Source organism: Chrysochloris asiatica, unplaced genomic scaffold (genome assembly GCF_000296735.1).
Source record: "Chrysochloris asiatica unplaced genomic scaffold, ChrAsi1.0 scaffold00006, whole genome shotgun sequence".
NCBI classification, from domain to species: Eukaryota; Metazoa; Chordata; class Mammalia; order Afrosoricida; family Chrysochloridae; genus Chrysochloris; species Chrysochloris asiatica.
The window spans coordinates 33,476,630-33,490,673 of record NW_006408524.1 but is presented as its reverse complement, the minus strand read 5'-3'; the positions used below and the strand labels follow the sequence as shown (position 1 = coordinate 33,490,673).

Genomic DNA, 14,044 nt, shown 5'->3' with positions numbered 1-14,044 from the left:
AACAGGGGCTACTTGTATCTGGATTCTGGACTAAAACATACACAGCCCCTTCTCCATCACTTTCCAGGCCCTTCACTCTAAGACCACCCAAACCAAAACCATAGCTATCCAAACATGGGGCCAAGGAAAGAAAATAAATAAGGAGACTGGGCTGGATTTAATCCTGTTTATTTATAATGCATCGCCAATAGTACAATTGTGTTTAACAAGTGTCAGTTTCTGAAGTTTGGATCATGCCTTTGGCATTTCAAAAAGACCTGCTTTTATTTTCCAAACGGGCTGCTGGTTTTCTTAGCTGATTCTGTGGGCTCCAATGTGCAGTTTACACCTGTAAAGTGGGAGTTTTCGGTTCTGTGCTTAATTAACCAGGTACTTTCCATTCACTCAGTTAACAATTAGAAAACAGAAAGAAAAAAAGAGAGAGAGAGCCTCCTACTTGTTTTTTTACTCCAAATATGGTGATGGAAACTATTAAACAAATGAGAAGGGGGGAAACTCCCGCATATTTCACCTTAATCTGACTGGACTGCTGTGATACCTGTCAAGGCCAGTGTCCTACCTCAGAGGTGGACTAGACTGCTAAAGGAGAAAGCAGAGGTCAGCCTTCACCACGGAGAACCATTTCTGCCTCTAGAGGAAAAAGAAAGCCATCACTCAGTGTTCCAAAGCCTTCTCTGCAATCCAAGAGGGGCTGGGTTCCTTTCATTAGCCTGGAGTGGAAGTGACAGGACCCAAGGAGGCGCGCTGCTTCCCAGACAGTTGTCCAGTACAACACCCACTCCCGATTGTGCCTAAATTTCTGAACCACATGCAGGCAGAAGTGCCCTCAGATCTTCTCAGCGTCTCTCTCCCCGTCCTGCCCATGTTTGTAACGGCTTTGTTCCATTTATTTGGAAGGTGACACTTAAACTCATAAAGACTCGTTTGTAACAAAAGTTCAGAGCCATCGCCAACGTCTGGGAAAAGCTAGAAGTCTGGGATAGCAACTTGGGTTACAGTCCCCGCAGACCCGTCTCACTCTCCAAGGACTTGGGGGTGGGGTGGGGAGTGATAACACCAGGCGGCCATGGGTTGGGACAGAGAGCGAGTCCGTAACTCAAGCAAAGTGGGCTGCTTGCTCCTTGGGAGCAGAGGGTGTTGGGGGCGGGGAAAGGCCCCTGACTCCGTTAGGTTTGCAGCAGCTGCAGGACAGTGAGTAGCGCTGAACAAAGGAGCGCGCAGCGCGGGGGGTGAGAGGTTGGGGTTTGCGCGCAGCTGCCATTCGTGCGGAGCGAGTCTCCTGGCGAGCGTTGGGGGTGCAGGGATTCGGGGGAGGAGAAGAAAGGGAACACGGAGTACGAGTCCTGTTGCGCGGCTACGCATCAGGAGTTCTTGTGAACGATAGGAATGGCAACTATCAGAGCCAAGGAGGAAAAAAAGAGCTGGAGTGAGCAAAACAAAGAGCGAGTGTGGGCCGCGGTGACTTCATGCCTCACCAATGTCCCGCCCACGCTGCTCGGAGCTGTTTCTGCTGCTGCCGCCCCGGGCCGCGCCTGCCGGCCGCCAGGGCAAAAAGCTCAAGAGCGTGGGGTGGTTTCCTAGCAACTCGAGTCCGGGAGCGCGCCCAGCTATCCGCTAGCAGAGAGACCCCCGGGGGGCCGGGACAGGACCTCCCCTCCTCCCATTATCGGCCTCCCTTCCCTCGCGTTCTCGCCGAGTGCTCCCCAGAACGTGCCAGCTGTCCGGACTCTGGGTGGCGGGACGCCCGAGCAGTGCACTGGGGCCAGAAGGACCAGGACACGCAGCCCTAGCCCCGCAAGGCCTGATTCCCGCACTCCTGCCGAGCCTCCCCTCCTGCTTTCGCGGTCGTCCCCACCACTCCTGGTCGAGCAGGGAGTGACGATGTATCGCGCTGTACCAGCGGGCGCTGGTGGGTGCTTCTAGTGCGCTCCCGGAGCCGCCTCCCCCGGCTGCTGGCACCCCAAGCTTCCTCCCTCGCCAGCCAGAACGCTGCCGCCTCGTCTTTGCCCGCGGCTCCGCTGTTGGGGCTGCAAAGCTGCAACTAAGTGGAGCAAGCCTCCCTACCCACCTGTGGAAGAAGCTCGCGGTGATTGATGCACCAGTGACTTTTTTTTTTCTCTTCGGCCCCGCCGGCGTCCCCTCCCACAGAAGCTACAGCACCCAGTGAATGTACATTAGGGTGGTTCCCCCCCCCTCCCCCCCAGTTTCGGGCTTTGTTTGGGTTTGATGGTGTTTGGCTCTTTGCTGAGCTGATTTATGCAGCAGAAGCCCTACAGGCTGGAAAGAAACAAAAGCTCTTTTCTTTGTCCCGGAGCGGGCAGCGGAGCCCTAGCTCGCGTCTCCCCCGCTGGGCATCGGCCGTCTGAGAAGGTGCTGTTCACTGAGACGACGGGACCCGCGGTCCAAAGTGGGAGGGCCGCGGGGGCCCTGAGATGCCGAGCGGTGCTCCGGCCCGCGTACCTGCACCGATAGCTCAGAGCTGCGGGATCCGCTTGCCAGGTCTGCAGGAAACGTCCTAGCGAGACTCGGCCCGCCAACCCCTAGGTGCGCCCGGGAGGCGTGAGCGCGTCCCGAAGGCAACGAGGCGGCGGGCGCGGTGCGAGCGACGGTGCATTATGTGCGGCTGGGCCCTGGCTTTTTTTACCGCCGCATTTATCAGCTTGCAAAACTGCCGGCGAGGTCCTGCCCAGGCGCTGCGGGCGGCCTGGGTGCTTTCAGTTATTCTTGGATTGGGCCAGAGTGGTAAGTTTTTTTTTTGTTGTTGTTGTTGTTATTGTATATTTTCCTTGCTTTCCCCAAAGGTCTTGAACTGCCACGAACAGCTGCCGGCCCAGAGCATCCTTGCCAGGTAAAGTTCAGAAGTGTTGGTGTGTGGCAAGGTCTTTCTTCACAGGGGCCCCAGGGAGACCAAGTGTCAAGCATTTCCTCCCCAAAGTGACAGCAATAACTAAATATATGAGAGGACACTGTACGTTAGGAAAGCAGTAATAATATGGGAGTTTAAAAGGGAGGAGGAGGAAGTTTAATTTCTAAAAGCCAATATAAGGGTTCTGCTCAATCCTTGAGGGTTTGAGCAGTCTGTACATAACATATCCCCCCTCTTTCCAGTTATTTGATTCCACTAACCACTAACCTGCAGTTGAATCTAACTGTAGATAAACTTGTTGGAATGAGAATTTTTTAGTCCATGAAAGAATAGAATACAGCAAGCCAGTTTCTTCTACCATAGTACTTAGCTTGAAAGATTAAACACAAAAGCCATACACTTGCTTTAAATCATCTTTTCAGGTTTTTAAAAACTTTCCTGATAGAATTCTCAATTAGATCAATCTCTGAGACTGAAAAGCAGGGAGAAACCTGGATCAGGATTGATCTTCGGTCCAGCAAGTCACTTCTGTCAGAACTACCTTAGGTTTGGAGAGGTTTTCTCTTGATAAACTTCATTGTCCTCATTTGTCTAATGAGGAAAATAATACTTGCCCTCCCCAAATCACAAAAGAAAGCAGAATTTGGATTTAGATGCAAATTTAAGGTAGTAGCAGCAGTTTGTTAGTAAGCAATAAAACATACAATAAGAGTAATAATCTATTTAGGATGAAATTTTACTAGTTTTGAACATAGGTCAAACATCTACTTTAGCAATGATTCTATTGTTACCATTATACACTTATATACATTTTTTTTTTTCAACTTTACCTCATCTGTGTTTGGTAGTTACTGTGCTCTTAAGTTTTGTTAGAGCCTTTCTTTGACCTCTTATGGTCTCGGAGAGTTTAATTAATAATTGTACTTGTTTTATACAATAAATTTATTCCTACACTTTGAAGTCATGTGCCAAGTTTCAGCCTGAAGCTAAGTATACATCAGTCAAGTCATAACCTTAAAGAGAGTTTATAATGGAAACACCAAGCTAGCTTTATTTAATTGTTACATATGCAATTGTCTAATATTTATTTGTCTAAGGGAGATTTACCTAGTTATGTGAAACCAGGGCAATTAGAGCTAATTTTTTATCCTGTGGTTACTTTTGGCATATATGTTGATTTCAAATCAGTGAATCATAGGGTAAAAGAAAAAGTAACATTCACTATCAATTAGCTCTTAAATGAAATGTGTATTTGTTGCAGCGAATTTTTCCACAGAGCAAAATGACATCCTGTTTCATAAATTAATGACAAAGTATTTTTGTAGATTTAGTAAACACATACAAAGATAAAAACAAAATGATGAAGCTGTGTCAGCAGGGTATATCTTGTCCCAAATAGGTAGACAAAGGGAAAAAGGCCTACTTACCTCTAGAATTTGATAATAATAGTAATAAGGGTTTTTTTAAAAAAAAATATATATGTGTATATGTATTCATCAAGTTTTGTTAATATTAATCAGTCTTTCATGTAATAGCATGTTCTCATCAATATTGAAGCAAATATTATGAATGGGCCCTCTTGCACCTGCAGTCCAGAGAAAGGAATGCTTATCTGAAATCAGAACAAGGCCTCCTTTTCCAAGTGTCTGTCATTATGCAAAGATTTCTGATGTATCCTGGTTGACAGTGCAGTTAAAAACATGCAAAAAATGTAAATTATAAGCCAGTACAACGCAGAAAATTAGAGATCAGCATAAGCCATTTTACTTTTGTGATACAGCTACAAGTCTCAAATTATATGTCTGCACAGTGCAAATTAGATGCTTAAAGCAAAATAGAAATTTAGGTATCAGTTACAAAGAAAATCTTGTTCCCTTGCTCAATAGTTTACACCAAGGAAATGTTGAGGGCAGTACAACCATAGAAAAGGAACCTTAGATTGTACAAAGACAACATAACTTTAATTTTGAACTAGAATTTATAAGCTCCAAAAACATAGTGGACTTTTAATAATGAACATGTAGTGAGCAGGAGCCTGATACTAATAATAAAAAAAAAGTTGTGTAGAAAAAAAAGGTATATGAGTTTTCTTGTCAACTTTCCTTGTTGGAAATTACTGACAGTGAGAGAAACAATAATATTATAAAATGGTTAGTGAGTAACTGAAAAACACTGAAAGATACCTAGCTAGTTAATATTTAAAGAGGTAATGCTGCAGATCTGTCGATTGGCTCCACTAATGGTTCATTTTGAAAGATTAAAAACCTTTATTACCTACATTGTTATACAGAAGCCTAATTTAGAGATGATCACATCTTTATGAAAGTGTTAATGATATCACAATGAATTTCATGTTGTGTGCATGGACTACTCCTTCACCTCAAACATATATCTTCACTGGAAGGGCGCAAGAACAATGTAAATTTGGGTTTAATTTTTAAAATAAGATTCATTGGCCCTGTTCAGAATTCTTTATACTTACTTGAAGTGGGAGGTTGTTTAAGAGAACCAACACTTGATTAAAAAAAAAAAAAAATCAGTTTTCCAAATGATTTGCCTGAATATACATTCAAAGCAACTGAGGCACTTTCTGATCTGTTAAAAAGACATTTATTCTTGCACTGTATATGAAAGGCCAGTATGTACCTGACATAATTTGGGAATTGCCAGAGAGATTTTTATGCCCCCAAATAGTTCCTTCACTTGTTTCCACATTATCTGAAACTCTACCATTTAATGGATTCCTTTGGGTCAAGCTTGGTATCAACCCTGTTTTTGTTTTGTTTATTTTAACCTGTATTGTGGATAGTTTTAAGCATGGGAGAACGGCATCAGAAACAAACATATACCCATTACCCAGCTTCATCATTTCTTTAATTTATCCTCCCATCTAGTTCTTCTCTTTCCTCCAACTGGATTGTTATCAAGTAAATCCTTTATGCCATTTCCCCCCTAAAGTATTTCAGTAACTAGGTATACTATTGCAGGAGAAGCATGCTGCATGAATCCCAAAACATGAATATTTCTATTTGATCACTTTTGGTAGAAAGTTTATTGTTAACTTTAGTTGGGTCAATTCCAACTCAAAATGACCTTTTAAGTACCACAGAACAAAACATTCTCCCTCCTAACGTAATCCTCGCAATTGTTAACATCACTGAGTGCATCATTTGACTATTGTACCACTGTGGGTCTCCCTCTCCCTTAACTGGCAGTCTACTTCATCAAACAAGTTGTTTTCCTCGAGTGATGATGGGTCAAAAGAAAGCAAGTCATGCACAATTCTGTTATTTGCATTGGCTAAATTTTAGGAGTAGATTGCAAGCTTTTCTTCCTTCGCTATTTTTGTCTGGAAGCTCTGCTGGAAACCTGTACACCGTGGATGACCCGGATGGTATTTGAAATGCTAGTGGCATAGCTTCCAGCATCACAGCAACTCCTGAGCCAGCAAACTGACAGATGGATAGTGTAGTACAAATTTAGGGTCACACAAATGTTCACATCTTTCAGTGGAAGAATTGCAGAGGAGAGAAAGACAAGAAATGGCAAAAATAAAATTTCATATACTTTGCAATAATTCTATAACAGTTCCATTAAAAAGACTTCTCTGAAAAGTGTCCATCCACATGTAACCGCTTTTTGTTATTCACGTATATTAAGAAGAAAAAAAAGTGACTAAATTACTTCCCCAGTTGAATGTTATTTTAATCCATGTCATCACAGTAGGTATACTTTGTTTGAAGTTTTAGTTTTAAGGAGTGTTCTTTTAAAGCATTCCCTGAAATTTTATCATCAGTTTTTTTTCTTTTCTACTATGTTATTTATAACAATATTCATAATGGTATAATAATATCTTCCATCGTTTGGTTCTCTCTCTCCTTAACACTGAAAGTCTTTGAAAGAATAGTTCAGACTCGTTGTCTCCAAGTCTTCTCCCCTTCTGTTTGAACTCATAACAGCTTTCCTTTATTGCCCCAGCAGTTTCACAGATCTTAAGATCGCAGTGACCTTCCCATTGCCAAATGTGGTGTTCAATTCTTAATCTTCATCTTGCCTGTCCTGTCAGCTGTGAGAGTACAGACACTGTGGACCACTCCCTCCTTTGAAATACTTCATTTCTTAGCTTCCTAGAGACCATACTCTCTTGGTTTAAGCTCCTTCTCTATCTCTGATGTTGTTTCTTCCTCAGCCAAATAGGAGTTTCCCAAGATTCAATCATTGTACTTTCTCTTCCCAGTATATAGTCAGTTATTGGGTGCACTGAGGCAGTCTTGGGTCTTAAAAACCATTTCTGTATTGACTAAACTAAACTGTTGTTATTGAATCCATGCTAGCTCATTGTGACCCCATGTGTATCAGAGCAGAATTACACTCCATAGAGTTTTCATTGGCTGTAATCTATTGGAGGAGCTCTGGTAGCGTAGTGATTATGAATCGGGCTGCGAACCGCAAGGTCAGCAGTTCGAAACTACCAGCTGTTCCGCGGGAGAAAGATGAGGCTTTCTGCTCCCGTAAAGATTTACAGCCTCGGAAACCCTGTACAGGGTCGCTATGAGTCAGAACCAACTCCACGGCACATAACAACAACAATAATCTATTGGAGGCCTAGTGTGGTGCTGTGGGATAAAACACTGGACCAAAAGGTTGGTTTGCACTACAAGGTTGGTGGTTCAAATTCACCTGCCACTCTTCGTAAACCCTATGCAAGGTTGCTATGAGTTGGAACCCATTGTACAACATCAACAGCAACAACCACAATCTTATGGAAAGTCTGTGGGTGACAAAATGGTTTGCATTTGACTACTAATAAAAAGGTTGACTATGTGAACCCACCCAGAAGGAGACTCAGAAGAAAGACCTGTTGATCTGTTCTAAAACAAATTAGCCATTGAAAACGTCTGGAACACAGATGTTCCCCTGGGGGAAGGATAGAGATTTGTGAATTAGGAGCGTGGTTAAAGCATGCTCTATGTTGAATTCCTCTGAGCCTCTGAGTCTACTTTAAATGCTCCTCACTATGGATGTTTACATATCATAATGAGAAGGGGAGAGGATAAATGTTACCTTATAGGAGTAGCCTAGGTGGAATTCTGGCTCCCACATTATTGACAATGTGTATGACTGGTGTTTATGAGAGAAAGAAAGAGAAAGAGACTTGCCTACTAATTACCTGGTAATCAGTTTAGTCAGAAGTACTAATTGAGATAAAGTCATGGTACATGAGTTAAATCATTGACCAACAAAGGGCTCATTGCATCCCTAGCTACTTGGAGCTACTCTGTAACTTAATAACCCATATGATTTCATACACTCATACTACTTTTATTCCATGCATTTTCACTAAGGTGGATTTTTAAATGTTTCCGTGATGAGCCATATCCAACAGTATTGGCTCTTTTGTTATTATTTAGTTCAGTAACCTTGAGTCAACTCTGAACCAATGGGATCCAGTGTACAACAAACAAAGCTCTGCCTGATCCTTTGCCATCCTCATAATTATTGTCATGCTTGAACCCATTGTTGCAGCCACTGTGTCAACCCATCTCATTGAAGCTCTTCCTCTTTTTCACTGATCTTATTCTTTACCAGACATGATGACCTATGATGACTTGTCCAAGGCTCAGAAGACAAGTCTCGCCACCATCACTTCTAAGAAGCATTCTGGTTATTATTATTCCAAGATAGATAGGTTCCTTCTTTTGGTAGTTCATGGTATATTCAATATTCTTTGCCAGCACCATAATTCCAATGCATTCATTCTTCTTTAGTCTTCCTTATTCATTGTCCAATTTTCACATGCATATGAGCTGATTGGAAATACCATGGCTTGGGTCAAGTGACCCAAAAGTCCTCAAAGTGACATTTTTGCTCTTTAAAGGTTTTAAGAGGTCTTTTGCTACAGATTTGCTCAATACCTTATGCAATTTGATTTCTTGACTGCTTGCTGTTCATGTGGCTCCAGATAAAATGAAATTTTTGACAACTTTAATCTTTTCTCTATTTATCATGATAGTGTTTGTTGCTCCAATTGTGAGCATTTCTGTTTTCTTTACATTGAAGAATATTAGTCATTTGTTGTTGTTGTTAAGTGCTGTGAAGCCGGTTCTGACTCATAGCAACCCTGAATAGAGTTTGCAAGGAGCAACTGGTGGGTTTGAACTGCCAACCTTGTGTTTCGAAGTTCAGTGCTGACCCTATAGTGCCATACCAGGGGCCATTTAGAGGGTGGGATTTCTAGTGTATGCTAGGCTGATGGCATATACTGCTTACTGGCGTCAGGCAGCAGTTTGATGCTAATGAATCAAAGGATCTGTTTTCTAAGCAATGCCCCTGCTCTCATGACACTTACGTTCTAATGGAGGCTAGATCTATGTTTAGATGCATATATGTGTGTGTAATATATTTGTTATTTAAAAGAAGAAAGTAGATAAAGCAGAGTGAAGGATCAGAAATTAATGTGAGGGGGATGGATGGTCCAAACAGGCCATCTTGATAACGCTAACTTCTTCAAGTTAAACTTCATTAAGCTTCCTTGTTAAAACTTATTCAGCTTTTACTTTCTACAGACCACCCAAGTCATTTCATGGTTTTTAACTCAGGTTTACTGTGCAGTTGATTTTGACACACAGTAATTCCTGGATGTCAGAGTAGAAGTGGACTCCACAGGATTTTCAATGGATGTTTTCAAATATACCGCCAGGTTTTTCTTCCCAGGTGCATCTCAAATCTCCAAGCTTTCAGGTAGCAGCTGAGCATTACCACTTTCACTATCCAGGCACTATCCATGGGAAGGAAAGTCCCCACAAAAAAAGCAAACACAAAAAGAAATAGATAATTGCTGATTTAAAGCAATCAAATGGTAGTCGTGTTTTGTTTTGTTTTTGTTTTTTGTTTTGTTTTTAAAAGGAGGCAGAACATATTTGAGAACCACTCAACTTGGTAGAACTTACTTCAGTGAGTTCCCAACAGACTTACTTAGATTTGCATGATCCAGTGATTTCCTTTTTAGTTTAACTCCTAGAAACAGAAAAAATATATAAATTATAGCAGGATTTTCAATTTACTAAGGTACTAGAAATTTTGTTATCCTTTGCTGAATTGCTATCTGATTTTTGGTGGTCGTTATTTTTAGCTGCCATCTAGTTGACCAACTCATGGTGACCCAAGGTGATCAAATTCTTGCTTAAGGCTAGGCAGAAAAAGTTATAACATAGGGAAAGGCAATAAAATGGCAATTAGCTGGCTGATACTAAGTAAGAGATTGTCTTAGTTTCTACTCTTTGTCCTGAATAATTCCTGAGATCTATGTCTTTCTTCCAAGACAGTGGATTCAAAGGCTCATAGTGATTTCATGTAACAGAGCAGAATGGCCTTATAGGGTTTCCTGGAGGTGGCACTGAAGATTAATGTGCTGGACTGCAAGGTGAGTGGTTCAAACTCACCAGCCACTCTTTGTTAATCCTATACAAGGTCACTATGAGTGGGTACCAACTCCTCAACACCAACAGTCTTTACAGGGGCATATTACAAGGTCTTTATCCTACAGAAGTGCTGGGTAAGTTTGAAACTCCAACCTTTTGTTTAGTCTTCTAGCACTTAACTGCTACCAGAGGGCTGCTCAGTGCCAGACATCTAGGGAATGTGTACATGTTCTCCCCCACCTGGCTGTGACCTCCTGAGGAGAGATACTGTGCCCGGGGTTTCTGTACTTCTAATGCCTAGTACATTTTGTTGTTGTTAGGTGCCATCCAGTCGGTTACAACCCTTAGCAACCCAGTATAGGGTTTCCTAGGAGCGGCCAGTGAGCTTAAACTGCCTACTTTGTGTTTCAAACCTACTTTGCAGTCCAGCACATTAGCCTCCAGTGCTACACCAGGACTCCATACATAGTAGGTTCTAATAAACTATGTGGAATAACTGACTCAATGAATTTGACTTTAGGAAAATACATTTTTCTTTTAAAAGTGGATCCCAGTATACAGTGTTTGTTGGTGGTGGCTGTGCACTGTGGAGTTGGTTCTGACTCATAGCAACCCTGCACAGGGTTTCCGAGGCTGTAAATCTTTATGAGAGCAGCAATCCTCATCTTTCTTCTGCGGAACAGCTGGTAGTTTTGGACCACTGACCTTGCGGTTAGCAGCCCAATTCGTATCCACTACGCTAGCAGAGCTTCTTTATAGAGGTTAGCACCATAAAACACACTTATTTATGCTTTCCCAGTTCAGAAGGCAGGATTTGTCATTATAAACCAACCATTGTCAGAGGTTAAAAGTAGAGACTTGGTATTCTTTAATCTTATAAAAAATTCCTTATTGTTTTCACTGTTGATAAATGATGAAAAATAATTCTTTCTATGAAAAGTAATTCTTTACTTTCAGTGTGTGTGTGAAGATTGATTTCTGTTTGGACTACAGAAACTCTAATCAGCAGTAATTTTTAACTAAATACTAAATGTAGTTATAAAAAACAAACCTTCATAATTCATTTAATCATGTAGTCCTGGTGTGGTACTGTAGGGTAAGCACTGAACTGCTAACTTCAAGGTTGGCAGTTCAAACCCACCAGTCACTCCTTGGAAACCTTATATGGTGTCACTATGAGTCAGAACCAACTCAACAACATTTAACGACAACAGTCACTCATTCAGATTTCTAAAAGTACCTGCTACTCAATGCTAGCTATTACAGTGGATTCTGACTTTGAAAGAATATAACCAAGTACACAGTGTTTTCTGCATGTCATATATGTTCATGGACACATGGCATAGGAATATACCCTTTAATGCTCAAAGTCCTCTGAGACGTGTACTGTGATCATTGCCATTTGTAGTTTGACAAATAAAGAGATATTAAGTGACTTTCTCAAGATCTCTTAGTTAATACCTAATAGAACCAGACTTCAAACCTGTGTGGTTTGACTCCATAGCTTGCAATTTCAATGACCTTAAGAATAGAAGAATAGGTTGGCTTACTGACTGAAAGGGTCCCTTGTCCGGGCCCTAGAAGGATGTACTCTGGACCATAAAAGAGTCTGTCACCTTCTTCTAGATCATCTCCAGAATTATCTGCACAAAAAACCCAGGCCCACTTTCAGGGCCTTCCCCCTGCAGGTGATTGTGGAGAAGAACTACTTGCAGGGGAAGTAAACAGAGCTTGAACATGCAACATGGGGTATTCTGTATGCAGCCCAGTGACAGATTCACTGCAGTGCAAGGAGGGGAGACAAGCAGGGAACAGATTATGGACTAGAAGGACAATGTTTCACACACCATCAGCTTCCGATCCAGATATCGAAGGAGTCTGACGATCTAAATTCAGACCTCTTCTTTGGGGCCCTTAGGAATGCATGTTTATCAAAGCATAAGACAATAGAACTTATTTTACTTAACAGTGTCTCAGCCTGGTTTGTAACTTTAAAATATTTACAGCTGGTATGTCACCACAATTTGTTCTCTTGTTCTTGATCCTGAGAAAGAGGTTGACTTGTCTGTAGTTGTGTTGTTAAGTGTCATTGAGTCATCAACACATAGGGACCCTGTGTAGGGTTTCCAACTAGCAGCTGGTGACTTTGAACTGTCAACCTTGTGGTTAACAGTCCAGTGCTTATCCACACCAGGACTCTAAGACTTGTCTAGAAATTCAGTAGTCTTTGCTACTCTATTTGTTCAGGACAAAGCTTGCTTGTTTGCTTGCTTGTTTAATTGCTGTGGGTTAATGCACTGGACTACAAGGTCGGTTTGATCTCCAAGGTTGGTGGTTCAAGCTCACCAGCCGTTCCCCAGAAACCCTATACAGGTGTGCTATGAGTTGGAACAGACTCTACAGCACTTAACAACATAACTCAAAAGAGATTAAGACAACATGCACTACTCTTATCTCATTAATACAGCAAAAGACAAGTCATTCCCAAATAGCATTATCACCACAGGCATAGAGGCTAGGATTTATAACATATATGGAGGCCCCAGGAGTCCTGGTATGGCGCTGTGGGTTAATGCATTTGAACTGCAAGGTTGGTGGTTCAAGCTCACCACCTTCTTCTTGGAAATCCTATACAGGGTTGCTATGGGTAGGAACTGACTTAATGGCACTTAATAACAACAACAACATTTAGGCTCCAAGATGTGTACAGATATTTTACAGCATTCTGTCCTCTAGCAAATAGTGTTTTAATGAGAGCCAAGTTAATTCATATCCTTAATTTATTTTTATTTTCCCTGATTATGCTTGTCTCAAAAAAAAAGAGCAATCTCTGACATGACTTAAAGAAATCCTGTTGGATTACTCAGCCTAGCATATAGCTAAGATCTATACATGGTAAATATATAGAAACAACACTCTTATACTGGCTTTCTACCATTTGTCAGGTTGTCATACTTTAAATGGCATCTATGGTGGGACAGATTTCAGCAAGAGCTTCCTGATAAGATAGAAGAGGAAGAAGGACTTGGCAATCTATTTCTGGGTTAATAGTCCAATGAAAACTGTATAAATAACAGCAGACTATTGTCTAATAAATTGAGCCCCTCAGATTTGAAGGCATCATCAGATTAGAAGGCATCATCAGGGGAAGAGCTGTCTCCTCAGACTACAGTCAAACTTAATGACATACATGGAGTAAAACTTTTAGGATCATCATTCATTGATGAGAAGAAATTATTCAAAATGTGAAGAAGCAGCTGCAAACATCCATTAACAACAATAATAAAATAATAATAATCATTAGAACATGGAATGTAGGAAATCTATATCTAGAAAAATTAGAAGTTACCAAAAATGAAATGGAACACTTAAAGATCGATATCTTAGGCACTAGTGAGCAGAAATGGACTCACTTAAATGGGCCATTCTGAATTCAACATTCATACAGTCTACTATGACGGGAATGTTAAATTCAAGGGGAATGTTCACATTTTTCATCAAAAAGAACGTTTCAAGATCTATCCTGAAGTATGATGCTGTTGTTGTTGTTGTTAGGTGCCATCAAGTTGATACCGACTCATAGTAACCTATCTACAACAGAATGAAACACTGCATGGTCCAGGGCCAACTTCACAATTGTTGCTACACTTGAGCCCATTGATGTTACCGCTTTGCCAATCCATCTTGCTGGGGGGTCTTCCTCTTTTTCCCTGACCCTCCACCTTACTAAAACATGATATCCTTCTCCAGTGGTTGG

General features: G+C 41.6%; 1 protein-coding gene across 2 annotated transcripts in view; it reads left to right on the top strand.

Moving 5' to 3' along the window:
- Positions 1-1,518: 1,518 nt before the first annotated feature.
- The window catches only part of ITGB8 (integrin, beta 8), a 117,216-nt gene continuing 104,690 nt past the window's right edge, over positions 1,519-14,044 (top strand). Inside the window, exons 1-2 of one of the 2 annotated variants that reach the window (XM_006832228.1) lie at positions 1,519-2,370; positions 2,802-2,848. Coding sequence is in view for 1 of the 2 variants with exons in the window: in XM_006832227.1 (XP_006832290.1) it covers positions 2,616-2,742 (127 nt within the window). In the remaining variant the exon portion in view is untranslated. Of the gene's footprint in view, positions 2,371-2,615; positions 2,743-2,801; positions 2,849-14,044 lie in introns of those variants that run through there. The other variant, XM_006832227.1, reaches the window with a different exon arrangement.